Raw genomic sequence first — 23,159 nt, forward strand, 5'->3', positions numbered from 1 at the left:
GAAGCCCAGCAACAGCCAGCACAGGCACCAAGTCGCTAAAGCAGTTAATTAGGTACGTAGGTAATAACTGGTGTTTCATACCCCTGATCAGCTACCGAGACGGGAAATTCCACAAACCTGGGATTTTTGGGGCTGGCGTCTATCCACTGTGGAGAGACGTGGCGTCAAGCTTGGGCAGTGGGCACGCCGCTGCGTGGCGGCTCTGAAGAACTGAGTGTTCTCCACCGGACCACCATCCACAAAAGTGAGCCCAGATCGTCCGTGGATGTGATCCTAATCCGATACGACCTGACGTCGGCTGCCCCGTCCCACACTGCTATTCTTCTCGATATTCCTCCACCATCGACTTCGACTTCTACCCGGGCACCCGGTTTTTCCTCTAGTGAACGGCCAACCAGATAATCGATTGATGATAGCTACCTAGCCGCCACCATGTCCCTTGGCGAAATACCAGCCCTTGGGCCCGAGAATGGTGCACCAAGCAATGGGAACAACTTGGGCCTTACTGACCCGGCCAGCGCCGAGGAGATAAGGCAGGTGCAAGAGGTTCTGTCCTCTGAGGTATGCACTGCTCACCAACCCCGCCTGCATCTTTAAACCGTTGTTGACAAGTTCACTCCGCCAGATCGGGGTGTCTGCCATGCTGAACCGATTAAAACAAAGCATCGCATCTGCAAAGGTATGCACCATCAGGCTTGGCCTCCCAGTCTCTCTATTCTCGGTTCCCTGCTGACCGTAACTCTCCTTTGTCACAGGAATTCGCTCTCTTCCTCAAGAAGCGCTCGATACTCGAGGATGAACATTCCCAGGGCCTCAGAAAGCTATGTAGGATGTCACAGGATAACATGCATCGGAACGAGCACCGCGGAGGCTCCTTCGCCAATGCATACGACGAAATGATGACCATCCAGGAACGAATGGCGGAAAACGGCATGCAATTCTCCACGTCGCTATACCAGATGCACGACGACCTGTTGGAGCTGGCAACAATGGCCGAGAAATCCCGCAAGGGCTGGAAGCAGAGTGGCCTGGTCGCTGAGCAACGAGTCGCCGAGCTCGAGGCCGCCATGCGCAAGTCGAAGACCAAGTACGATTCACTCGCCGAGGAGTACGAGCGCGCCAGGACAGGCGATGCCAGTGCCCAGAAGGGCGCCAAGATGTTTGGATTCAAGGGGCCCAGGTCGGCTGCACAGCACGAGGAGGACCTGCTACGGAAGGTCCAGGGTGCCGACCAGGACTACCACGGAAGAGTGCAGACACTCCAAACTGAGCGTAGCGAGCTCCTTTCGAGGACGCGGCCCGAGACGGTCAAGGCGCTGCAGGATATTGTCAAAGAATGCGACTCAGCATTGGTGCTCCAGATGCAGAAGTTCGGTAAGTCTTGGCGTCGACCACTCCTCCAAGGTCCTTGCTGACACGGAGCCGTAGCATCGTTCAACGAGAAACTGCTGCTCAGCAACGGTCTGAGCATCAGTCCGCTGAAGACCCAAACCGGTGAGGTCAGGAGCCTCAGGGAGGTCATGGCCGCCATCGATAACGACAAAGATTTGAGCGAGTATGTCAGCGCGCACTTCAAGCAGCTACCGCCTAGACGGGGGGAGCCTAAATATGAGCGCAATCCTGTAAGCATCTCGTTGGAGAAAGACTGTGTGCCCGCTATTTGAGGCTGATTTGCCGTATAGATTCTTGACCAGCAGCACCGCGCACCCATCTCGCCGCAAGCTGTAGCGCAGCACCACGGCCAAGACGCTGTCCAGCCTCCTATGCAGCCCGGGCAGCCGATGAATGCGCGATTGAGTCAACACGGTTTCCCCGAACCCGCCGCCCCGCCGCCAGGACAGGCAGCCATGGGCCATGGCTACCGACCGAGCTCGGGTTCCATCTCTATGGCGCCTGGCGCGCAACGACCCGGGTCTCAGCCGCAGCATGAGAGAAGCTTCAGTCTCGGAAGCAGGGCAAACCAGCCCATCGCTCCAAGCCAGCAGCAATTTGCTTCACGGGCATCTGTCCAGCAGCAACCCATTCCGAGCTCGAAATTCAACGGCTCATTAAGCTCTCAAGGTCCACCACAGTTGGGAACGCTATCCTTCCAGAACCCAGCACCGCAGCAGCCGCAACAGCAGCCTCAGCAGCCGCAGCAGGCTCCTCACTTTCAATCTCAGCAACAGCAGTTGCAGCAGCAGGGAGGAATGGGTACCAACCCCCTTCAACAGCATCCGCCGAGCCACGGGTCGCAGCCACGCCAGCAGTCGCCGCCGCAACGTGCCCCCCCTCGACCGGTTTTCGGTTTAACCCTATCTCGGCTCTATGAGCGCGATGCCCTGGCCGTGCCGATGGTGGTGTATCAATGCATCCAGGCAGTTGACCTTTACGGTTTGGGGGTTGAAGGCATTTATCGGCTCTCTGGATCGCTCCCCCATGTCAACAAACTCAAGAACATGTTCGACACCGGTAAGTACCTACTCAGCTGTTATTGTCATGAACTCGGCAAACTTACAGAATTCTCCAGACTCCAGCTCCAGCAATCTGGACTTCCGAAACCCGGAGAATTTCTTCCACGACGTGAACAGTGTTGCCGGACTGCTCAAGCAATTTTTCAGAGACTTGCCGGAGCCTCTTCTGACGTCAGAGCATTACGCGGGATTTATTGAAGCTGCGAGTAAGTCCTGTGCCGTTTCGCAAACCCCTTAGATATCCGACTCCCAGTCAGGTGTTAAATCATGTGCGTCCCCCTTAGAAAACGACGACGAAATCGTCCGCCGCGACTCGCTGCACGCCATCATCAATAGCTTGCCGGACCCCAACTATGCCACTCTCCGAGCCCTCACCCTGCATCTGCACCGTGTGATAGATAACGCGGACGTCACTCGGATGAGCTCGCAGAATCTGGCCATCGTATTCGGGCCGACGCTGATGGGAACCGCCCCAGGCGCGAGCATCAGCGATGCGAGCTGGCAGGTCCGGGTCGTCGATACCATCCTGCAGAACACGTACCAGATATTCGATGACGATTGAGAGGTCATGGAGACCTTGTTTTGATGCTGAGGAGTCTTGGACGACGAGGGGGTAGAGAAGGGCGGGGGGGCCACTGCTTTCTTGAATAGAAACAGCTGCATCTCCAGCCGCATGTGGCACCCTCCGATAACTAATGGCGGAAGATATTGGGTGCCTGCAAGAGTTGGGGGAAGCCAGGAGATTATTGAGTGGTTCACACAGGCCATCTTGCATTGGTCTGGGGTGTTAACTATACAATGTTCATACGTGAAAGGATACCATTTTGGAACTTGTCTGAATTTGGTGTTTTGGTTGCAATGTACTGTACCATAGCTGCCTCCCTTCCCGCCATCAGTCTAGGCGGCGAGTTGCGATAGTGATATTATTTTACAAACTTCGCAAGATGCCGTCCACACTGGCGCTGGAAGATGTATATCCCCGATTTCTCCCCATGGGAGGATTGTTGTTTCAGGTGGCTTGAGCCAAACGTGTATGTAGTATGTGCATCTTATGTAAACAGGATATGTCCTCAGCATCACAGGCCCGGGCAACTCTGTACAGGCCTCCGCTCTGCCGAATGTGCATCAGCTCCTTCGTATGCCACAAACGCCACGCCATGCTGCGCAGTCTAGTCCCAGCCAAGTCTATCTATACAGGTGATCTCTGACCGTGGTTCCAAACCCCCCAAAACCCGGGCGCCAAGCTCCTACCAACCAACCGCCGCATTCAGAAGCGGTGACCCAAAGGCAAGGCCTTGTCCAGGAGACCGCCCTCCTCCACCCCTTCGACGCCCTCCCCACCCCTCCCCACCTTGGGCCCAATGAACAGCGCCTCAGCGACAGCGCACACCCTCCCCGTCGCAGCGTCCTCCAGCGTAGCGTCGACGAGCGCCTTGTAGCTCCCCTTCCCGCGCTCGGACGGGTCCAGCTCCTCCTCGGGGCGGCACCTGGCGCGCACGACGCAGAAGCCGTTGGACAGCGCCGGGCGCAGGTAGTTGACCTCGAGGCGGGCGGTGAAGCCGGTCCGGGCGGCCAGCCTGGCGGCCGAGGCGGCGCGGCCGCAGCACTCGTCCAGAAGCGTCGCGACGCAGCCGCCGTGGGCGACGCCCGGCCAGCCGGCGGTGCCGGCCCCGAGGTAGACGACGGCCACGACGTCGCCCGTGGGCCGGTGCTGAAAGATGCGCTGGTAGCCGCCGAGGCCCCGCGAGCCGGCTAGGGAGGAGGCGCAGGCGTGCGTGGCGGCGTGGGGGGCGGGCATGGACTCGTAGGCTTGCCAGGAGGTCCAGTCCGGGTCGGCGGATAGCTCGGCGACGATGGGGAGCGCGGCGGCTTGCGTGTGGAGCACCGAGATCGTGTAGGCGTCCTCCTCGGTGCCTGGGGCGGGCGGCTCGGGCGGCGAGAGGACGAGGCGGAGGGAGGAGCCGGCGGCGGTGCCGATGAGGAGGAAGGTCGCGGCGAGGAGGAGGCGCCGGCGCCGGCGGGGCTTGGGCGGAGGCGGGGATTTGCTTGTGGGAGGTTCAGCTGGAGGGGCGGGAGGGGCGGGCGCGGTCGTGGTCTCTTGCTGAGGTGGTTTCGGTTGGTCCTGCAGGAGGATATGAGATGTGGAAAATGCCCGTCGCGGCTGACGGAGCGGCCGGTCTGTGTGGCCTGGCAGGGGACTCGTGGGGAGTTGACGGAAGGCCGCCCGTTGCAAACCAGGGGACCCGGCGATGCGACATTGCGCGAGTTTGAGCAACTGCTGCTGTCGTATTCGGGGGATCATGGCTTCGCAATCCGGGCTGCGGGATATACTGAGCACAGGGCACGGGGTTGGAGCGAGGATTGGTTGTGCTCAGTAGCCCCAGATATTGGAACGATGGGTGTGTCGGGAGGAGGCTGAAGCTCCCCTCAAAAGTTCAGAGGATCCCCAGCCGATCGGGACTGCCTCTACAGTAATTTTCAGATTCAACCAGCACGCCCCACATTACCCCTACTGCATAGGTAATTACTGCAAGGAACCGTATCTTCAGAAACAATAGATGCTATTAGAATGCTTCAATCTAGGTCTGGCCCGAAGTGTCGGAATTATTCAATTCTAGCTGTTGGAATCGTTCAATTGTCTAGCAGGTAATCCGCGAACTTGAATAGAGTCGAGCACAGGTCAACATCTTCTTCCCCGTCTATTGAGAGCGCCATAGACTTCAAGAAGGTCTGGAAGAAGTTGTCTTGGGATTCCTCAGAAGAGCGAAAAGTCATGTAAGGCGTTATATTGGTTACTGGTTCTTGGATTTGAGAGAGCCGGCGATGTCTCCGCTGGTGCTGTATCTGCCCAACAAATGTTGGCCAATCTAGGCCGTCTAGGCGTTGTGCCAGACTCTCAAGCGCTGCCCAGGGCAGTGTAGGGCGTGCTGCTTGAATAGAAAAACGTCTGGTTGCAGGAAAAGCTTCTGTACTTGCCCTGCGCGTCTTTGATTAACCAGATTCCAACGCTCGGCAATCGGCAAGCCACAGGTACCATGCATATTTTGTGGGGTCTACGGGTGGGTTGGTCTGAGCTGTCATATCCCTGTATGAAATAGGAGGAGAGAATTTGGATAATGACATCAACATCAAAGATAGATGGACACAGGTTGATTATCCTGTAGGCCTGGTCTATCTGATGTTGTTGGTATTATGTTGCAGGTCTTTTGAGTGAGCCAGTGCTCATTGAATCCATGGAAAGAGGCCTGCCACTCCTCGACCAGCCTAGTTCTGGTTGTCGTCCTACGCCTCCCTGCGCTGTGACTTGCCATATGGACATAACCAGATCGATGAACCCCCCCATCCCAAAGGCCAGATCAAGAATCCACGTTGTTATTCCGCTCAAATTATGACCCCTGTAGGCACTCATTCTCCCAAGCTGGGAGAATATAGGCCCAGGACTACACAAGTGTGGATGTAAGAGTCGCAGTGCGAAGTCTGGCCCAAGGTATGCTTTGTGTTTGCATGTATTTCTGAGGAAGATGGACCCTGGCATCAACAGACGACCTCGGGGAAGCTATCTCGACTGGTTCACTCAGGGTTGCTTCCAGACCCGCTTTCGAGGTGGTGAATTCGAGGTGGTGAATTCCAAGGCGTGCGCTACACGTCGGATTCACTCACATTCCTTCCTGTTTATTCACCTAGGATAGGTTACGATATGGATATCTACTATTTCCTGTATCTCATGCCTATCTTTGGCTTTCTTCTCTTCCTGCTCTTTTGTTTCCTGACCAAATCCTTCATCAGCCTAATTCATCGTCCCTGGGAGCCACCACTTCTTTGTTGATGCGCGTATCCTCCAGTCGATATCAGGCCGAGTAAGAGTAAGCATTTGATGAAATTTCCCTTGCTCAGTCTCCGGCTAACCAGCTCCCAGGCTGAAAAGTTTACGAGTGTAACTGGGCCTGAATCCATACTGTCGACTCTGTCCCAGCCATTGGCCTTACCAAGCTTGCCTCGGCGCCTCGGTCACGATGGCTTCCGCATATGCTCTTGCGTAAGCTTCTTCTCTCTCTCAGTGTAGCTAGAGGCGGTGCTCTTGCTGACATTTGAGCCAAACAGGCACCTGAAGTCCACGATTCCCCTTGCCGTTCTTCTCACCCTTATCTCCTGTCTCATCCTAAATCGGACCCACCTCCTCAAGGTCGCGGCTGTTGTCCTTACTATCTTTTCGGCAGCTCTAACCTGGAATGTGTACCTGATCAATGCAGGTATCTGGACTTACCCGCCCCAGGCGATAACGGGGGCGAGGTTGATGGGTATTCCCGTGGCGGAGCTTTTCGTCTTTTTCGTCCAGACCTACATCACTTCGCTCATCTACATCTTCTGCAACATCACTGTCGTTCACGCCAAGTATCTGAAAACCCAGTGGAACCCCCCGACATGGATCAGGCAGACAAAGCTAGCTGTCCAGGTATATCTCGCAGCCCTCACCGTCTTGAGTGCCCGCGCCCTCCACCGTGGCGACAGGAGCGGCTACATGAGTTCAATTATTACCTGGATCGCTCCTATTGCTCTCTCTATTTGGACTGTGGCTGGGCGTTTTATCCTCAGCCTCCCCGGCTCTGGAACCGTTGTCCCCATCCTCATCTCAACCGCCTATCAATTGCTTTTTGACGGGCTCGAGTCGGGAAAAGGCACATGGACCATTGGGAATGAGTCGAAACTCAGACTTTATCTGTTTGGTTCGCTGGAGATCGAGGACGCCTACTTCTTCCTGTGCACCAACATGCTCGTCGTCTTCGGCTTGGCTGCCGTCGACCAGTATCTGGCTGTGATCGATGCCTTTCCGCACCTCTTCCCCGAGGCCCCGACGGTGCCTACCCTGCGTATGCTTCTCAAGGTTTTCTTCACTGGAACTAAGGAGTACGACACGGAACGGATTCAAGGCATCTGGGAGGCGGATGACCGTCTTCGGGCCAAGAGTCGGAGTTTCCACCTTGCAAGCTTCGCCTTCTCCGGTCGTATGAGGATTGACTTGATTCTTCTGTATGGTTTCTTTCTCCTTCGTGCCTAATAATTACTTACAGAAATACAGGTATTCTTTCTGTCGGATGGCGGACGATCTCATCGACAACGCAACGTCAGAGGAGGAGATCAAATCTTGGAGCTCGAAGCTGATCCGCTATTTCGACCTCTTCTACGATGGCAACGACGTTCACCGACGAGAAGTGGACTGGGTCAAAGTCAATCGGTTGGTAGATACCGAGTTCCCCGCTTCAGCGAGATCGGCACTGAGGTTCCTTCCGACCCGCATCCTTCCAGGTAGGCCCTTCTACGGTCTGATCGAGGGTTTCAGAATGGACGCCCAGTTCAACATCGCCCAGAAAGATGACCCCAGCGCCCGATTCCCGATCAAAGACGAGGCAGCCCTATGGAAGTACTCCAACTGTGTGGCAGGAACGATTGGCCAGCTTTGCAACGCCCTGATTGTTCACCACTGCAGATACGCCCCGCCCAACCACATCCAATATCAGCTGGGGCTTACGGCCATGAGTATGGGTATCGCCTTGCAGCTCGTCAACATCGCGCGAGACATCCCCACCGATGCCAAGATGGGTCGCGTCTATCTGCCGACGACTTGGCTCAGAGATCGGGGTCTGACCCCCGAGGACATCATCAAACACCCCGATGGAGAGACCATTCGCCAGCTCAGACAGAGGGTCCTCAACACGGCATTCACCATCTACGGGGAGATGCGCCCCGTCATGGAGCACCTGCCGAACGAGGCCAGAGGCCCCATGATCCTCGTCGTCGAGAGCTACATGGAGATTGGCCGGGTCCTGCGGGAGTCGTACGGGTGGACCATGGAGCAGGGGAAGGCGACTGTTCCTGCCCGTCGGAGGCTGATGATGGCCGTCAAGACGTTGTTGTCCTCGTAGAGTGGCTTCATGATGGACGGCTCGTGCGTAATCGGTTCTCGGAGGATCACAACCACGTGCTGTACATTAGCACTCGCCCTTTTTTTTCACATCGGTAGCTCATTAGAGTATTGGTAGTAATCACGAAAAACTCTCACCATATTTAACAGGGAAAATGCCAGTAACATATATATATATGGCTTCGGAATGGTAAGTTCTTTTAGGTTTCAGGGCCAACCCCTTTCCCACTCTTAGCTTCAGTATATCCAGTCCAGGATGGGCACCAACTCTGCTCCTATGAGCCTGCCTGTCGATACATGTTAGGGCTGCCTAGAAGACACTCCGTTGGGCCTTGGAGTCTCTATTGACTAATGAACCTCCCTCCCGGATCCTGTCTGGCTGGTTAGAATCTGGACGGCCTACTCATTGCCAATTAGGATAGGGGTAGATGATGGTTACAGCTAAACGAAAAGTAGCCCGGCTCAACGCTTCCTTCCCAGCTGGAGCTGAAAGTTCCCGTGAGTCCCTTTAGGAGGACGAGCTGGAGTGGGCATCCCTTTCAGATGCACCCCGGGAAAGGGCAGGGCGTCTTTCAAGGGGACCGGCGGGCCATAATCCCGCGCCCCATCCTAAGCCCAGAGCAGTTGATTGAGAGGAAGAATCAACTTAGGTTACCAGCACTGTGCTTAAGAGGGAGACCTATTTCTGGTCTGGTCTTTCTGCCTGACCAATGGGCGATTTTGTCTCTTTCCTTCGAGGCAGGAAGGGGCCAAAAGCGAAGTGAATTACCTAGGTATCGAGTGAATCAGTGAATGATCACGAACCCACGCGGGTCCAGGGCCAAGATCAGCCAGAGATCTCGATCAGTAAACAAGCCCTGCCCTAGGTACAAATACCGAGCGTGGGTAGAGAAATTCCTTCCTCCCTCTTCCATCCAATATCCCACCTTGAAGAATTCATCTTGAGCCAAACCACATCAGAGAAGAGTTCTTCCTTTCATCCTCTCTTTCATCCATCTGTGATTGACAGCCTTGCCTCTCCCTTTTGCTATTCACTGCTACTACTCAGTTAGCAATGGCGAACCAGAAGAAAGAAATCAAAAACGTCATCGTCATAGGTAAGGCCGCTCACCATTCCCCATATCCCACCCAGGTCCAGAGTAGCCAAGTCCGGGACGAAACTGACCATGGCCCCTTCTCCCCACCAGGTGCTGGCGCTGGCGGTATCGCTACCGCGGCTCGCCTCGCCATGGCCGGCATCAAGGTCACAGTCCTGGAGAAGAACAACTTCACCGGAGGTCGGTGCAGCCTCATCTTCACCGACGATGGCTTCCGATTCGACCAGGGCCCTTCCCTCTTGCTGCTCCCGGGCCTCTTCAAGGAGACATTCAACGACCTCGACAGCAGCCTCGAGGAGGCCGGCGTCGAGCTGATCCGGTGCCCCATCAACTACGACATCTTCTTCGCCGACGGCGAGAAAGTCCGCACCTCGTGTGACGAGAGTGTGATGAAGCAGGAGATCGAGCGCTGGGAGGGCAAGGACGGCTTCCAGCGATACCTGCAGTGGAAGGCCGAGGCCCACGTGCATTATGAGACGAGCCTCAAGCGCGTCCTCCGTAAAAACTTCACCAGCCTCTGGCAGATTGTTTCTCCCGGCTTCGTCTGGCACGGCCTTGGGCTCCACCCCCTCGAGAGTATCTGGAGCCGTTCCACCAGGTACTTCTACACCAACCGTCTCCGCATGGTCTTCACCTTCGCCACCATGTACATGGGCATGAGTCCCTTCGAGGCCCCGAGCACGTACAGTCTTTTGCAGTACAGCGAGCTCGCTGAGGGCATATGGTATCCCAAAGGCGGATTCCAGACGATCCTGCAGAAGATCGTCGACATCGGCAAGGCGTCCGGCGTAGAGTATCGATTGGAGACGCCCGTCAAGAAGATCCTGACAACCGACGACGGCGCCAAAGCGAAGGGTGTCGAGCTGGAGAGCGGCGAGACTCTCGAAGCCGACGTCGTTGTCGTGAACTCGGACCTCGTATACTCGTACAGCAACCTGTTCCCCCAGACCCGGGAAACCGCCGAGTACGCCAAGACCCTCAGAGGAAAGGACACCTCATGCAGCTCCATCTCCTTCTACTGGAGCGTGTCGAGGAAGGTGACGGAGCTCGGGACCCACAACATCTTCATGTCGAACGAGTACCGGGACTCGTTCGACGCCATCTTCAAGCGGCAGTCGGTCCCCTCGGACCCGAGCTTCTACGTCAACATCCCGAGCCGCATCGACCCGACCGCCGCGCCCGAGGGCAGCGACGCCGTCATCGCCCTGGTGCCCATCGGCCACCTGATGAAGTCGCGCGGCACCGACGACGAGCCGGGGGCGGGTTTCCCGCTCGACGACGCCGAGCGGCCCGCGCTGGTGGACCGGGTCCGCGAGGCGGTGCTGTCGACGCTGGCGGCGCGCACGGGCGGGGCGCGCCTCGACGCCTTCATCGCGGCCGAGGCGGTCAACACGCCGTGGACCTGGGAGGCCAAGTTCAACCTTGACAAGGGGGCGATCCTGGGGCTCAGCCACAACTTCACCAACGTGCTGGCCTACCGGCCGTCGACGCGGGCGCGCGGCCTGGCCGGCGCGTACTTTGTCGGCGCCAGCACCCACCCGGGCACGGGCGTGCCCGTCGTGCTCGCCGGCGCCAAGCTCACGGCCGAGCAGGTCCTGGCCGACCACGGCATGCCCGTCCCGTGGGAGGGCAAGGCGCCCGCGGTGCGCGACCAGGGCGCGCCGCAGGACGAGTCCACCGGCGAGCTGGACCGCCGCCGTCGGCCCCTGTGGTCGTCGGATTCGCGGCTGGCCGTGGGCCTGGTCGTCTCGTCGCTGGCCCTGGTGGTGCTGGACGGTTGGTGTCGTGGCCGCTACTTCGGCGGCTGCTGATCGCCCTGGCTCGGCGCGGCTCGGCTCGGCTCTGGAGCGGGCCATGAGTTGCTGGGAGTTGGGGGTTTTGTTGGAGTTTTGATTTGGAAGACAAACAATTGGCCTGCTTGTGGCTATTTGCACAGTTTGCATGAGTACCTAGGTGGTCGTAGATGACCCAGGCGGCAACGCCTAAACAAGAAGAATTAATAATGAATAACCATGTTGCCAGTACAAGTCACTGATATATACAATTAGATGAAATGAGTAACGTGCTTGATTATCAATCAGATAAACTCGAGGATGGCAAGGGATGAACGAAAGAGCCAAGTCAAGCCAGCCAAGAACGGACAACGGACGAAAACCCCCTTCAGAGCCTCGACTCGGCAAAGCTCACGAGCTCCTCCAATGCCACCATCTCGAACGCACCCATGCGCAAACGCAGCCCGTCGGCCGCGTCGGGCGCCGTCCGGACGGCCGTGCAACACATGTAGTCGGGCCCTATTGCCTGGATGCACACGTTCGCGTCCGCGACCGGCTCGCCGCGGAAGACGATGCTATGCCGGGTGACAACCTGGCCGCTGTCGCCGGCGCGGGCCGGGACGCCGAGCGCCTCGGTGGGAGTTGGCGGCACGAAGGACCGGAACTCGAGGCTCTTGAGCCAGTCGGCGAGCAGGGCGTCGCCCGTCATCTTGACGTAGGCCTCGCGCAGGCACCAGAGCGTGTAGAAGCAGCGCAGCTTGAAGTCCAGGACCTCGTCCGGGGTGGCGCCGGGGAGCAGCCCGGGAACGGCGCTCAGGACCTGGTACTTGAGGTAGCTGGCCTCGGAGTCGGCGAAGACGTCGGCGTGCATGTCGACGAAGCGCGGCCAGCCCTCGGCCCGGGCCATCTGGTGGTCGCGCTCCCGGCGCTCGCTGGTGCAGACCACGTCGACGCCGACGTCGACGCTGCCGCCCGCGTAGCCGTGCACGGCGGCCAGGGCCACGAGGCCCGCCTGGTGGCTGACGTTGAAGTCGAGCGGGCACTCCCCCGTGGCCGGGTCCCGGTAGATGGGCTTGGTGCGCTCGTTCCTGGTCACCTTGGCCTCCCACCAGGGCACCTGGCAGAACCTGCTGATGACGTAGCGCTTCAGGAGGTGCGACCCGATCGCCAGCTTGGCATCCCGGACATGGTAAAACCTCAAGACCTGGTCTCGCTCTTCCTGGGTGAGGAGAGCTAGCGCCCGAGAAGCCTGTGTTTCTGAACTGTCAGAACGGCCGCCAAAACATGGGGATCACGCCAAGTCGGGACCTCCCTGTATCTCCAGCTGCCGGGTTTCACGGGCTTCGGGCCACAGACTCCGGGTGTCGAGGATCCATTGGATGACTTGAGGATCGTGCGATGCGCCTGCCATTTGGATCTGCCGGCGACGTTTCAATACATAGAAAATAGTCTTGTCATGGGTCGACTCGATTTCAAGAGTCGGGCGTTCAGGTTTCATGCATCACGCCACACGCCATGAGGTTTAGTTGTGCTGAAACACAAACAGGGGAGGAAGCCTAACCCAGGCCGCCCTAGATGCAACTAACAGGGGTTCCGCGTAGTTAAATACAATGTCAACCTTTCCCAAGCACAACTCATTCCTCTTCTCGCCCCCATCCCGCTCAATAAACCCCTTCTAGGAGCTCTCTCCCATTTTTGCTGTCGCTTGGCTACAATGACACAGTCGACTCTCAAAGCCGGCTGTCGGACTGTTACCCCAAATTCTTGACAATTGGGCCTGCACTACGGATGCGCCAACAGCAAAACCTCTCTTCGGAATATCAACACCCCGGAGAAGCCCCGTGGAAGGAAACCCCAGACAATTCATTCTTCGTTCCGCGGCACAGCCAGTTCCCTGTCCCAACAATGGACACGTAGAGCAGGCCATGCAGCGATGAGCGCGCCCAGAATCCCATCCCGCTCCGCTGGAGGGTGTTCCTCGCCGTGTGCCTCTTCTGCACGCGAGACGTAACCCGGAAGCGTCGAGCGGACTTTTTTTCCCCAGCTCCGTCGTCGACACTGCCCTCGCTACTCCCGTCCGTCAGTATTCGAGGCAGCCACCGTCAACCATCAACCGTCAACAACCCCACGACGACGTCGAGCGGGACCACCCTCAACCTCTCTCGCTGCGACTCCCGCTGGAAGGTCCCGGGTCTTATACCCCGGACCTGGAAGTGGTTGTAGAAACGCCATGAAGAGGAGGGTGGTCTTTTTTTATATCATTTCATTTCATCTTCGGACTGGAAGGGCCCCCGCAACCGCTGTCTGAAGCGTCGATGACCCGCCGGAAGTCCCCCGGCTGCGCCTGGTGCTGTGATGCACCGTGTCTGCGCTGGCCGGGGGTGGCTGAGGCGATGCGAAATCCGCTGGAAGCGCAGCCATCCGCGAAACTTTGGTTCCCTGGAAGCCGGACTTGATACAGCCCCTCGCAACGCCGAGAGTGGGGCAAGGCCGATGAAGCACCTGGAAAGAGCTCCGGTGCCGGGTTCACGTTGTGTCCCCGGGACGGGGCTCGGAAACTGTGTAGAGGCTCCCTTGCGATGAGCCTGAACCTTTACGTGGTGCAAGGGATTAGGTTGATGCCTTCGGCTTTGGGTCGGGGCTCGCCGACGGATACAGGCTCTAATACTGCATGCGCGGTGGTGGCAACTGAGTCACCCGACACAGGCTACGAGATCACAGGTTACGAGAAACAAGATTGCCGCAGATGTAATTATGAGTCTTAACTAAGATCCTCGTAATGTGTAGAATCCTATTTGTCCTTGCCCTATCGAATATTGCGCGTTCCTTGTTTAAACCTTCTTGTGACCGAAGCTTCAACGATGACTGAATTCCTACAAAGTTCACAGAATTGCAGGTAGGCACAGACCACCACTGGCGTGTATATAAACACAGTTCTGCCCTCCTGTTTCGTTTCCCTTTCTCTTCTTGTTCACCATCCTAGTGCACGGGTTTTACGTATATCAGTGAGGATTCGTCCGAGATTACGTTTTTGCTGGTTGAAAACTATCTATAACCATCCCCTCCCTCCGGCCCTCGTAGCTGGAGGGGAATTTTTGAACCTTTCCTCTCGAGGAACATGCTTCTTTCATTGCCATCGGCTTGCGAGCCGAGGTGAAGAAGGATCTTGGTGTTTCATACTGGGTCGGCGATTTGAGAAACAGCGATGCGGATCTTGGGCGTGAATGTGCGACGTTGGCGATCTTCAACAAGAGCCCCCCCCTGTCCATTTTGCGCTTGCTTCCCCTTTGCGGCGGCCGCCTTCTTATTAGCTCCCCCAAACAACAAACTGAGGGACTTACCACCGTTAACTGTAGGTAGCTTCCAAACAGATTGGATTCATAATCTAAAGACCTATATTCTCGGCTCACTCTCGTACGCTCCTGGGTAAGCTCGGTTTTCTGGCCCGAAACGGCAGGCGACAAAGCAGGCACGCTTGGGAGCCGGAGACCGAATGAGTCAGGTCGGAGCCGAAAGCCACAGCCGCAAACAAATGACTGTGATCTCCAAATATAAGAACCATGCGGAATTGGCCAACGACGGCCAAGACACGCCCTTCTGACCAAATAACAGCCCTCTGTTTAACTTCCTCGAGTCACCCACTGGATTCTCAGAATTAGAACTGAAGATACACGATCATCATGAAGGAGCCTAAGCTAATCGAGCTCGACGGCAGAACTGGAGAAGGGGGTGGACAACTTGTGAGGATGGCAGTCAGCCTAGCTGCAGTTCTCACCCAGCCCATTCGAATCACCCACGTCAGGGGCAACAGGGGTGGATCGCGAGGAGGAGGTTCGTATGATCTAGACCGGCCATTTCATTCCCACCCCCTCTCCGTCCCAACCACAAACCATAACAACTAACCTCACCCCCAGGCCTCAAAGCCCAGCACGTCGCCTCGATAGCCTGGCTCGCCAAAGCCACCGACGCCGACGTGACCGGCCTCTCGGTAGGGAGCCACACGCTCGAGTTCCGCCCCCGCCTGCCGCCCTCCCAGCTGACCGCCGCCGCCGCCCACCGCCGCGTCTCCATCGCCGCCGACTCCGCCGCCGCCAGCACGCTGCTGATCCTGCAGGCCATCTTCCCGTTCCTGCTGTTCGCCGGCAGCGACGACGATGGTCCCATCGAGGTCGACCTCTCGGGCGGCACCAACGTCGCCTGGTCGCTGTCCTACGAGTACCTGGCCCAGGTCCTGCTGCCGACGCTGCGCGACCGCTTCGGCGTCCGCGCCGAGGCCGAGCTACGCGACCGCGGCTGGAGCGTGGGGACGCGGGCGTCGGAGCCGGCGCGGGGTCACGTCCGGGTCAGGGTGTGGCCGCTGCGGGTCGGGGAGACGCTCCGACCGACGACGGCAGGTTTGGGTGGGGAGGGGGGCAGAAGAGAGGTCACGGCCGTCGATGTTTCGGTCGTGGCGCCGGCGCACATGCACGCGGACCTGCAAGGCGCGCTGTTCCGGGACCTCGACGTCCTGTTCCCCGGCGCCGGGGCGCGACTCGAGGTGCTAGGGGACTCGGGGCTGGATTGCAGGATATACGTCCTGCTGGTGGCGCGCTCGGGGACGCTGCGCTGGGGTAGGGATATCCTGACGTCGGCGCCGAAGAAGGGGAATGCGAAGGGGAAGGGGAAGGGGAAGGGAGGGGCGAGTCTGAGCGATAGCATCGCCGGGAAGGTGTGCAAGGACCTCTATGAGGAGGTGGCGCTCGGGGGCGTGGTGGACGAGTTCCTGCAGGACCAGCTTGTCGTCTTCCAGGCGCTAGCGGAGGGAGAGACGAGCTTCCCGCGAGACGGAGACGGCGGTGACGGGTGGGGGACGCCACGGGGCAAGGCTGGTCTGGAGAAGCCTATTGGGGACCTGAACGTCGGCGAGCGGAGGAGGAAGGATAAGACGCACGAACCGTTCGGCCAGGGAAGCACCCACACAACCACAGCACGGTGGGTGGCGGCAGAGTTGCTGCCTAGGGTTGTCTGGTATAACAAGGGGAGTGTATGCCAAGGGGCCGGGGTGCGAATGGAACCGGCAACGTAGAATCACGGAACCAGGCGCCTGTCTATTGCGGTTGATTCACAGCGGTGTATGCAGTATTGCTCTCATGTGAGGCCGTGTTCTATGGCTATATACAGTTTCGATAGATGGGCGATTCGTCGATAACCGCCCTGATATACATGGATCGAGGCAGATGGCCTCTGCATCAGGACCAACTTGGTGGCCGGCCATCATGCCGAGATCCCCGTAGACAGCTAACATAACAGCATTGTTCGACTCTTGGTATCCAAATGCGATGAGGCTGAACCAGACTAGGGATATGCCAAACAGCAACAGATGTCCGTCTGTATTGCCAAACTCATCTCCCCAGAACTGAGGCGATCCCCTTCCTAACCCAGATGCAAATGGTCATGTTTCATCGGTACCTTTCAAATGCTTCGGCCTCGTTCAGCTTTGCCTCGACACGCTCTATTGTGTCGGCATCGTAAATATCACTGAGCGCCTTGTCGCCCAGAAGCACCTCCCTCTGGTGCCTGGCGGCTTCCTCCTTGGTCATGCAGACCAGGTCCCGTAGTCTAAGGTCGGAAGATTTCTGTTCTTCGATCTTGATCAAGGTGCTTTGTTTTGGCTTCGGCCATCTGATCAGCACCAACCTTGTCGGGATCCCGCTGACCGCGCTTTTGCCCCTGTACACTTCCTCGACCAAGAACGCAACGTCTCCCACGGTTACGGGGATCTTGAGCCCAACGGCCAGTTCGGGTGGCCCGCCCTCGCTCGCTCGTACAATCTTCTCCTCGCTGCTCTGGACAACGCCCAGGATTGAATCGTACATCTTGTCCCGCCCCTTGAAGGGAATGTAGTCAATTGGGTAGCCTGGGCCCAAAGTCAGTCCTGTGAAATTTCAGCGGGGCGAAGGAAGGGACGGTAGCTCACCGGTAATTTGTAAAATGATATGGTTTGCAACAGTGTATCCGAACACTGCCGGCATTGTTCCCAAGACCGGCAGAATTCGCACGCGGAAATCGGGCAGAACTCCGAGGTCCCCGACTGTTCCTTTTTTAAACTCGTCTTCCGGGAGAGGAAGCAGTTCTGCCTTCCCTTCTCCCGCGGTCTCGGTCGAGTAGACGACCGGGATTCCGCTCGTGACACCCTGCAGCTTGAGCCGCCGCCGTGTGGCCCGAGAGAGACCATCGCAGGTGCTGGTACCGATGTCGCCCACCGTGACCTTGGTCGGGTCGCTCTTGCAACCGGCGCCCATGGCCGATATGACCGGGAGTTTGTGATCGTGGCAGTATTTTAGAAGCTCGACCTTTGTGTCGATATTGTCGATCGCATCGACCACAAAGTCCGGCATCCCCCCTTTGGAACCCCCTTCCCCGTCCCACGGCCCCAGCAACCGCGCCGCGCTCCGACCGTCGAACTTCTCCAGTCTCAGGTCGAAAGCCACCCACGGCGTGATGGCCACCAGCCGGCGCTGCAGGCACTGCACCTTGGGCAGCCCCACGTCGGCGAGCGTCGCGACGGCGTGCCTGTTGAGCGAGCTCAGCGTGACCTGGTCGAAGTCCACGAGGCGCAGCGAGCCGACGCCCGAGCGGGCGAGCGCGGCGGCGCAGTGCGAGCCCACGCCGCCACAGCCGACGACCACGACCCGGGCGCCCCTCAGCCGGCCGAGCCCCTCGGGGGTCAGGAAGACGCGGTTGCGCGCCAGTTGCTCGAGGACCAGCTCGTCGTCGAAGTCGCCGGCCAGGGCGCGCCGCGCCAGCACCGCGTTGCGGACGTCCTCCTTGTCTGGGTTCGGCAGGGCGCCCGGCGGGGGCGAGGCAACATGCTGACCGTCGTCATCGGGGGCCGGGATGGAGCGCTTGAGGCGGGAGACGCGGGCTTCTCGTTGGAGGTGCTGCAGGCCGAGGATCGCGGCGGCTCCGACTGCCACGGAGACGACGGCGGTGGTGGCGAGTTGGAAGTTGTGGTTGGTGGAGTGTTGAGAGAGGAAGCCCATATTGTCGATTGAATAGTCGGCGTGGCTAATTGGCGGCGAGAGGATGCAATTCTTGCTGGTTCACTTCATCTCTGCCCGCCGAAACCCTGTGTTCTCGCAAGATTTTGTTTAAAGAACCAAGCAACGAAAGTTAACCCCCATAGCCCCCACTAGCATCTTACCCCTTCTAGACTAGCCCGAGAAGACATGGAAACCTTGAAGTTAAGGTTAATTGGTTACCCACCCGAACCACCCCTGCCTGCATCCTGACGAGAATAAACGGTCGAGTCGGGAATTTCTGCTCAAATCGTGGTGAAATACAGCTCTTCGTGGAGGCGTGTCAGTCAGTAGCACGGGGTTTGTCCCTGCTTTCAGGGTTAGGCACTATAGCCTACTGTATTCTTTCACTTGGCGGCAGGTTTCTCGCAGCGATCCTAGCACTCCTCCTCCTAGCCACATCTATGGGATATATCGAGTTCCCCCCTACTCCTAGTGATTCCCGGCTATGCTTTGCTGTCGTTTTCGCCTTCTCCTCTCTAGGACCAGATGAACGAGGACGTCTCTGTTTGCCGTTGTTGAGCTTCTCTTCCGCTTTGGCTACTCCCGGTTGATTTCGTCATTCACAGCTGAGGGAGGTTGCGGTGTATTCTCGACCTTTAGCTTACCCCTTCTTCCGCGTGTGGGCCGAGAAGTGCCGTTGGCCCTGGCGACTGGCTCTCTGGACCGCTTGATGCTTGGGATGTTGGACTTCAGAGAGTTGGCTGCAGGCTGCAACCCGAGCCGCTAGGCGACTTCTGCGTCGCCATTCGCTTTCGCTTGCTTCGCAGTATTCTTGTGGACGACTTGATTCGGTCCGTCAAGTCCAAGGACACCGGCTTCGGGGACCTTGCTGCTTCTTCTTCGCCGTTGTCATCTCTCTGGATCGCTTCCTGCAGTCGGAGTCCGGTGCCGGCGGGGTGCGATTTTCGTCTTCAAAGTGATAGTCGGCAACGTATCGCCACCACAGCTCAACCCAGATCCTGCTATCAGGGACGTTGTATTCCTTCCTAAGCCCATTACTTGTTATCCCAGGCTTTCCCAGCGCTGTCTTGTCACCCCTCTCGCTACGCATCTGTCGCAGTACGGCCTCGGCAAAAGGCAGCGACTCGAGGCTGTACTCGATAAAGTCCCTATACAAAACCGTTTGGGAATAATGCCGCCACATCTCCCAGCATGGGGTTGGCAATCTAGCACGCTGCTGCATGTCCCTCTAAAGATGGTCTCGTAGGTAGGTGATGAAGGCAGCGACAGCGTCAAACCTATCCACGTGCTGTATGTCGGGTTCGTGGTCTTGCCTTTGGCGCTGCATGAACTGCTTCCACAGCGTGAGTTGGCCAATCCAGTACCACCATTGGTCAAGATACCAACAGGTCATAAGTTCTTCTCTGTCATCGTCGCTGCGCTGCTCGTCGGTGAGATCTCGAACCGGTTCTCAACCAACGATCGTGGAGGTATGCCGCCCAGCTCCACCAGCTCATCAAAGAGCTTGCGCACCCTCAGTCGCGCTCTGGATTCGTTCTCGGCCGCGACCCCAACGCTTTGCGACATTATCTGCGCGCACTCTCGCGTCACCAACAGACACCTCATGTTCGGTTTCGACGGCGACCACATAGTCATGGACGACGTGTCGTCGGGCGGGAGCGAAGTCAGTCTCGACGGCCGCGGCCGCTGCTTGACGTGTCCGAAGCCCAACAAGCCGTGCAGGTTCATCCTGCCTCCAGGGAGCATGGTCACCATTTCGATACCGAGCTTCGAGCTGTAGTTTCGCGTCGAGTTTCTCGAGGGACCCGTTCTCCGCGAGTTCCACAAGAATCGCGATGCGTTCCTCGCGGACCTGTGCGATGACTTCGTCGGATCTTTGGCCCTTGCCTCAACAGGTCACGACGGTAGCTGCGACTTTGAGGGAGTAGCGACCCATGTACTAGTTTGAATCGGTGATAGGAAAGGGCGCGTTTGGCACCGTGTACAGGGTTCGCCATCTTGATAACTGGGCTGTCTTTGCCGCAAAGGAAGTCAGGAATGGCGATGATCTCGAAAGGGAGATGAGAACACTGCGGCAACTAAGCCACGTGAGTAACTTCCAATCCTCGCATGACCACGCCCATGTCGAGCGACCTACCTCAGCTGCCCGCTCGGCGACAAGCCGGCAACTAAACCAAGGAGCGGTGGGGAGACCTGGCCAGGGCCGCTTACACGGGCTACAACGGGACGCGGCCCAGGACGATGATTGTGCACGGCATGGCCGACACCGCGGTTGTCATCTCACTGCTCAAGGCCCAGCTTGGCCAGTAGAGCGATGTTTTTGGCATCTGTTTCGCGAAGAAAACCTCGAATGACCCCATAACCAACTGGAACAAGATTTGCAGTGGCGATTGCATTCAGCTTGTCGGCTATGAGGTTCAGGGAGCTGGTCACATCCCTGCCTTCCAGGGCGACGCGACCCTCAAGTTTTTCGGCCTGATGTGAAGATCCTGGGAAACTCGTTAGGACGATGCTCTGGTTAAACATTACCTCTGAGTTCCACGAGAATGTCGCTTTTTTATACGCATTTAAACCCCCTGCATTTTCAGATCGGACAGGGGTCAACTAGTTGTAAATGGCTTGTTGGCGCTTGCCCTCTTGAGGCAATTGGATCCGCATTTGACCATAATTCCAGAACAAGTGTATGTTTGTGTGCAATCTATGGACCTACTTAGAGATCCACCATTACACATCATTCACAACACGTGGACTAGGTACCTAGCTGGCAAGGGCTCTTGATCCCTCTCCAAGCCGGCGCGTATGCTCCTTCCGTATACGGCTCCGGCTGATTATGTGGGGCGGAACCGGGGGAGGTAGCATTAAGGTACCCCGCAGCTGACACTCGTTCCACCATTGCGAACTCGAAAACGAGAGCGACAGCAATGAAGCACCTTGAAGGTGACGGTCAAATGGGGCAACCCGAACACGGCTCGGCAAGGCACGACCCTGTTCGACCGAATACGTCCTCGATGTCTATAAGAGCTGTTTGACTCCGCCTTTCCAATGGGCGGGGAGAGCCGTTCTGCATACTCCCCGCACCATCCAAACCGTCAGCCTAGCATATACGAGGTATTCTCAAACGGGAACGCACTAAATCGGCAGCCCAAGGAATCACAATTGCTGCCATCAAAACCTTGATCCGAGACCATGACATCAGCTCAGGGAAAGACCGCCATCGTCACTGGCGCTGCTGGCGGCCTCGGAAAAGCCATTGCAGACGCCTTCCTCGCCGCAGGGGCTAACGTAGTGATCTGTGACGTCAACTCTCAGCGGATAGCCACCGTAGAGGAGGAGTGGAACAAGACCTACTCGGGCAAGTTCCTCGCCCTGCAGACAGACGTGTCAGACGAAGCCGCCGTCCAGAAGCTCGTGGACGAGACCGTCGCCAAGTTCGGCCGCCTCGATGTCCTCGTCAACAATGCCGGCGTCATGGACGACTTCTCCCCCGTTGGATCCTGCACCAAGGAGAAGTGGGACCATGTCCTGGCAATCAACCTCAACGGGCCCTACCTGACCTCCAGAGCCGCGGTGACGCAGATGGAGAAGCAGGAACCGGCCGGCGGCTCCATCATCAACATCGGCTCCAACGCGAGCTACGGCGGCTTCCACGCCGGCGTGGCCTACACGGTCTCCAAGGCGGGCGTCATGGCCCTCACGAAAAACACGGCGGGGGCGTACGGGGCCAAGGGCATCTACTCCTCCGCCCTGCTCCTCGGGGCAATGTCCAGCACCAACATCACCGACGCAATGCAGCAGGGCATCGACATGGACATGTTTCAGCAGATCAACGCGTCGCATACCAAGTTCGAGCCAGAGAAGCATGATCTTCCCCTCGGGAGCGTCGCAAAGTATGTCTTGTTCTTGACCGACAAGGATATCGCGGCCAGCGCGAACGGCTCGTGCATTGTGTTCAACAGGAACTGGCCCGAGGCCTAGAGGTCGGGACAGGACTAGTATACGGAGATTTGGACTAGACGGAATTGGCGGTCAAGCATGGCCTGATTCGGTTGACTGGTCAGTGGTGTGATTTCAAGACTCTCTGCAGAGTCGAGTACCTAGCTAGCATCTGCACGGGCATGGGGAAATGAGTGTGGTGGTGGAGTGTACATCTCCTGATATATATTCACCCGTTTCTAGCTGACTGTAGTTGATGGGAAAAGACAACAACCACCGAGATTTCCATGTACTATGCAGAAGGAGCGTGTGCAAAGTGCAATCTCAGAGTACCCGCCTAATACAACGTTTCGCTTTGACCCCAAGATGCGATGAAGGAGAGTAGAGAATAACAAACAGCGCCCCAATCCAAGGGCCCAAGCCAGAACAATAAACCTGCATACCAACAAATACGCTCTTCCATCTCACTTCCTTCAAACCCGACCGAGAGTCTCTCATGGAATGCAATAGGGGCTGCCGTTGGCCTGGAGGAAGTGGCAGTGGGTGTTTGGGGGGCAGTCGCCAGCATACTAGAAGAAGACGGGGGGTTGTCAGTCAGAGTGCTTATCCCCCATTTTTACTTTTCTTCTGAGCAGCAGAGGCAGCAAAAGAAGCAAGTACTTACCACCCATTGGTGCGTCACGTCGCAGACCTGCCATCCGTCAACGCCCGACTGAGGGTTCTTGGCGCATCCGTACGTCGCCGGCTGGCAGCCTTGGGGCTTGCCGGGGACGGCCGCGGCAACTGCGGCGAGGGCGGCGAGGACGGCGAGGATGTTCTTCATTGTGGTGGTGGTAGAGGATGGGGTGGGTATGAGAGGTATAGGTAGATTGGTTTTTATTGGGAGCTTTACTGTATTGGATTGGAATTGCAGATGTAGTAGATTCCTCAGCGATGGAGAGACAGGAGTGTCGTTCTCAGGG

At 57.6% G+C, this 23,159-nt stretch overlaps 10 protein-coding genes across 10 annotated transcripts; 6 read left to right on the top strand and 4 right to left on the bottom strand.

Moving 5' to 3' along the window:
• Nucleotides 1–152: 152 nt before the first annotated feature.
• On the top strand, nt 153–3,219 carry QBC33DRAFT_242428 (uncharacterized protein). The gene is made up of 7 exons (XM_060422925.1): nt 153–561; nt 626–679; nt 756–1,374; nt 1,429–1,622; nt 1,683–2,451; nt 2,510–2,659; nt 2,738–3,219. The coding sequence occupies exons 1-7, from the start codon at nt 433–435 to the stop codon at nt 3,013–3,015; spliced, it is 2,193 nt and encodes a 730-aa protein (XP_060279815.1). The 5' UTR covers nt 153–432; the 3' UTR covers nt 3,016–3,219.
• A 588-nt stretch (nt 3,220–3,807) lies between these two features.
• On the bottom strand, nt 3,808–4,880 carry QBC33DRAFT_479505 (putative mitochondrial membrane protein FMP10; the record flags this gene model as incomplete). The annotated part of the gene is made up of 1 exon (XM_060425314.1): nt 3,808–4,880. A coding segment is annotated over exon 1 (948 nt), but the record flags the coding sequence as incomplete, so codon positions are not given.
• Nucleotides 4,881–6,466: 1,586 nt separating this feature from the next.
• Nucleotides 6,467–8,374, top strand: QBC33DRAFT_562722 (terpene synthase; the record flags this gene model as incomplete). The annotated part of the gene is made up of 3 exons (XM_060430225.1): nt 6,467–6,489; nt 6,555–7,481; nt 7,531–8,374. 3 exons carry the CDS (start codon nt 6,467–6,469, stop codon nt 8,372–8,374), a joined length of 1,794 nt encoding a protein of 597 aa, XP_060279817.1.
• Nucleotides 8,375–9,427: 1,053 nt separating this feature from the next.
• Nucleotides 9,428–11,281, top strand: QBC33DRAFT_459157 (phytoene dehydrogenase AL-1; the record flags this gene model as incomplete). The annotated part of the gene is made up of 1 exon (XM_060424913.1): nt 9,428–11,281. One exon carries the CDS (start codon nt 9,428–9,430, stop codon nt 11,279–11,281), a length of 1,854 nt encoding a protein of 617 aa, XP_060279818.1.
• On the bottom strand, nt 11,185–12,653 carry QBC33DRAFT_613671 (4'-phosphopantetheinyl transferase; the record flags this gene model as incomplete). Its single annotated transcript, XM_060432554.1, has 2 exons — nt 11,185–12,499; nt 12,551–12,653. The coding sequence occupies 2 exons, from the start codon at nt 12,651–12,653 to the stop codon at nt 11,631–11,633; spliced, it is 972 nt and encodes a 323-aa protein (XP_060279819.1). The 3' UTR covers nt 11,185–11,630.
• Nucleotides 12,654–14,922: 2,269 nt separating this feature from the next.
• On the top strand, nt 14,923–16,307 carry QBC33DRAFT_562725 (EPT/RTPC-like protein; the record flags this gene model as incomplete). The annotated part of the gene is made up of 2 exons (XM_060430226.1): nt 14,923–15,073; nt 15,157–16,307. The coding sequence occupies 2 exons, from the start codon at nt 14,923–14,925 to the stop codon at nt 16,305–16,307; spliced, it is 1,302 nt and encodes a 433-aa protein (XP_060279820.1).
• A 186-nt stretch (nt 16,308–16,493) lies between these two features.
• On the bottom strand, nt 16,494–18,716 carry QBC33DRAFT_242564 (uncharacterized protein). Its single transcript, XM_060422926.1, has 3 exons — nt 18,639–18,716; nt 17,199–18,568; nt 16,494–17,138 (listed from the first exon to the last, which is right to left on the bottom strand). Exons 2-3 carry the CDS (start codon nt 18,262–18,264, stop codon nt 16,681–16,683), a joined length of 1,524 nt encoding a protein of 507 aa, XP_060279821.1. The 5' UTR covers nt 18,265–18,568; nt 18,639–18,716; the 3' UTR covers nt 16,494–16,680.
• Nucleotides 18,717–19,735: 1,019 nt separating this feature from the next.
• Nucleotides 19,736–20,044, top strand: QBC33DRAFT_549513 (uncharacterized protein; the record flags this gene model as incomplete). The annotated part of the gene is made up of 1 exon (XM_060428972.1): nt 19,736–20,044. One exon carries the CDS (start codon nt 19,736–19,738, stop codon nt 20,042–20,044), a length of 309 nt encoding a protein of 102 aa, XP_060279822.1.
• A 906-nt stretch (nt 20,045–20,950) lies between these two features.
• QBC33DRAFT_549514 (uncharacterized protein) lies at nt 20,951–22,644 on the top strand. The gene has a single exon (XM_060428973.1). It carries the CDS (start codon nt 21,451–21,453, stop codon nt 22,237–22,239), a length of 789 nt encoding a protein of 262 aa, XP_060279823.1. The 5' UTR covers nt 20,951–21,450; the 3' UTR covers nt 22,240–22,644.
• Nucleotides 22,645–22,691: 47 nt separating this feature from the next.
• QBC33DRAFT_562729 (uncharacterized protein) lies at nt 22,692–23,020 on the bottom strand (the record flags this gene model as incomplete). Its single annotated transcript, XM_060430227.1, has 2 exons — nt 22,692–22,766; nt 22,862–23,020. 2 exons carry the CDS (start codon nt 23,018–23,020, stop codon nt 22,692–22,694), a joined length of 234 nt encoding a protein of 77 aa, XP_060279824.1.
• Nucleotides 23,021–23,159: the final 139 nt, after the last annotated feature.

The sequence above is a fragment of the Phialemonium atrogriseum genome (assembly GCF_030411735.1).
Source record: "Phialemonium atrogriseum strain 8032-3 unplaced genomic scaffold QBC33scaffold_30, whole genome shotgun sequence".
In the NCBI taxonomy this organism is placed as follows: domain Eukaryota; kingdom Fungi; phylum Ascomycota; class Sordariomycetes; order Cephalothecales; family Cephalothecaceae; genus Phialemonium; species Phialemonium atrogriseum.

What these genes read in the sequence shown, in the direction of transcription:
- QBC33DRAFT_549514 (XM_060428973.1), top strand. Translation starts at nt 21,451, where the DNA reads ATGACATCAGCTCAGGGAAAGACCGCCATCGTCACTGGCGCTGCTGGC.
- QBC33DRAFT_242564 (XM_060422926.1), bottom strand. Translation starts at nt 18,264, where the DNA reads ATGGGCTTCCTCTCTCAACACTCCACCAACCACAACTTCCAACTCGCC. An exon ending in TATCATTTTACAAATTACCG is followed by an intron (nt 17,139 to 17,198) that starts GTGAGCTACCGT and finishes CTTTGGGCCCAG; the next exon opens with GCTACCCAATTGACTACATT.
- QBC33DRAFT_242428 (XM_060422925.1), top strand. Translation starts at nt 433, where the DNA reads ATGTCCCTTGGCGAAATACCAGCCCTTGGGCCCGAGAATGGTGCACCA. An exon ending in AAGAGGTTCTGTCCTCTGAG is followed by an intron (nt 562 to 625) that starts GTATGCACTGCT and finishes TCACTCCGCCAG; the next exon opens with ATCGGGGTGTCTGCCATGCT. An exon ending in GGGATTTATTGAAGCTGCGA is followed by an intron (nt 2,660 to 2,737) that starts GTAAGTCCTGTG and finishes CGTCCCCCTTAG; the next exon opens with AAAACGACGACGAAATCGTC.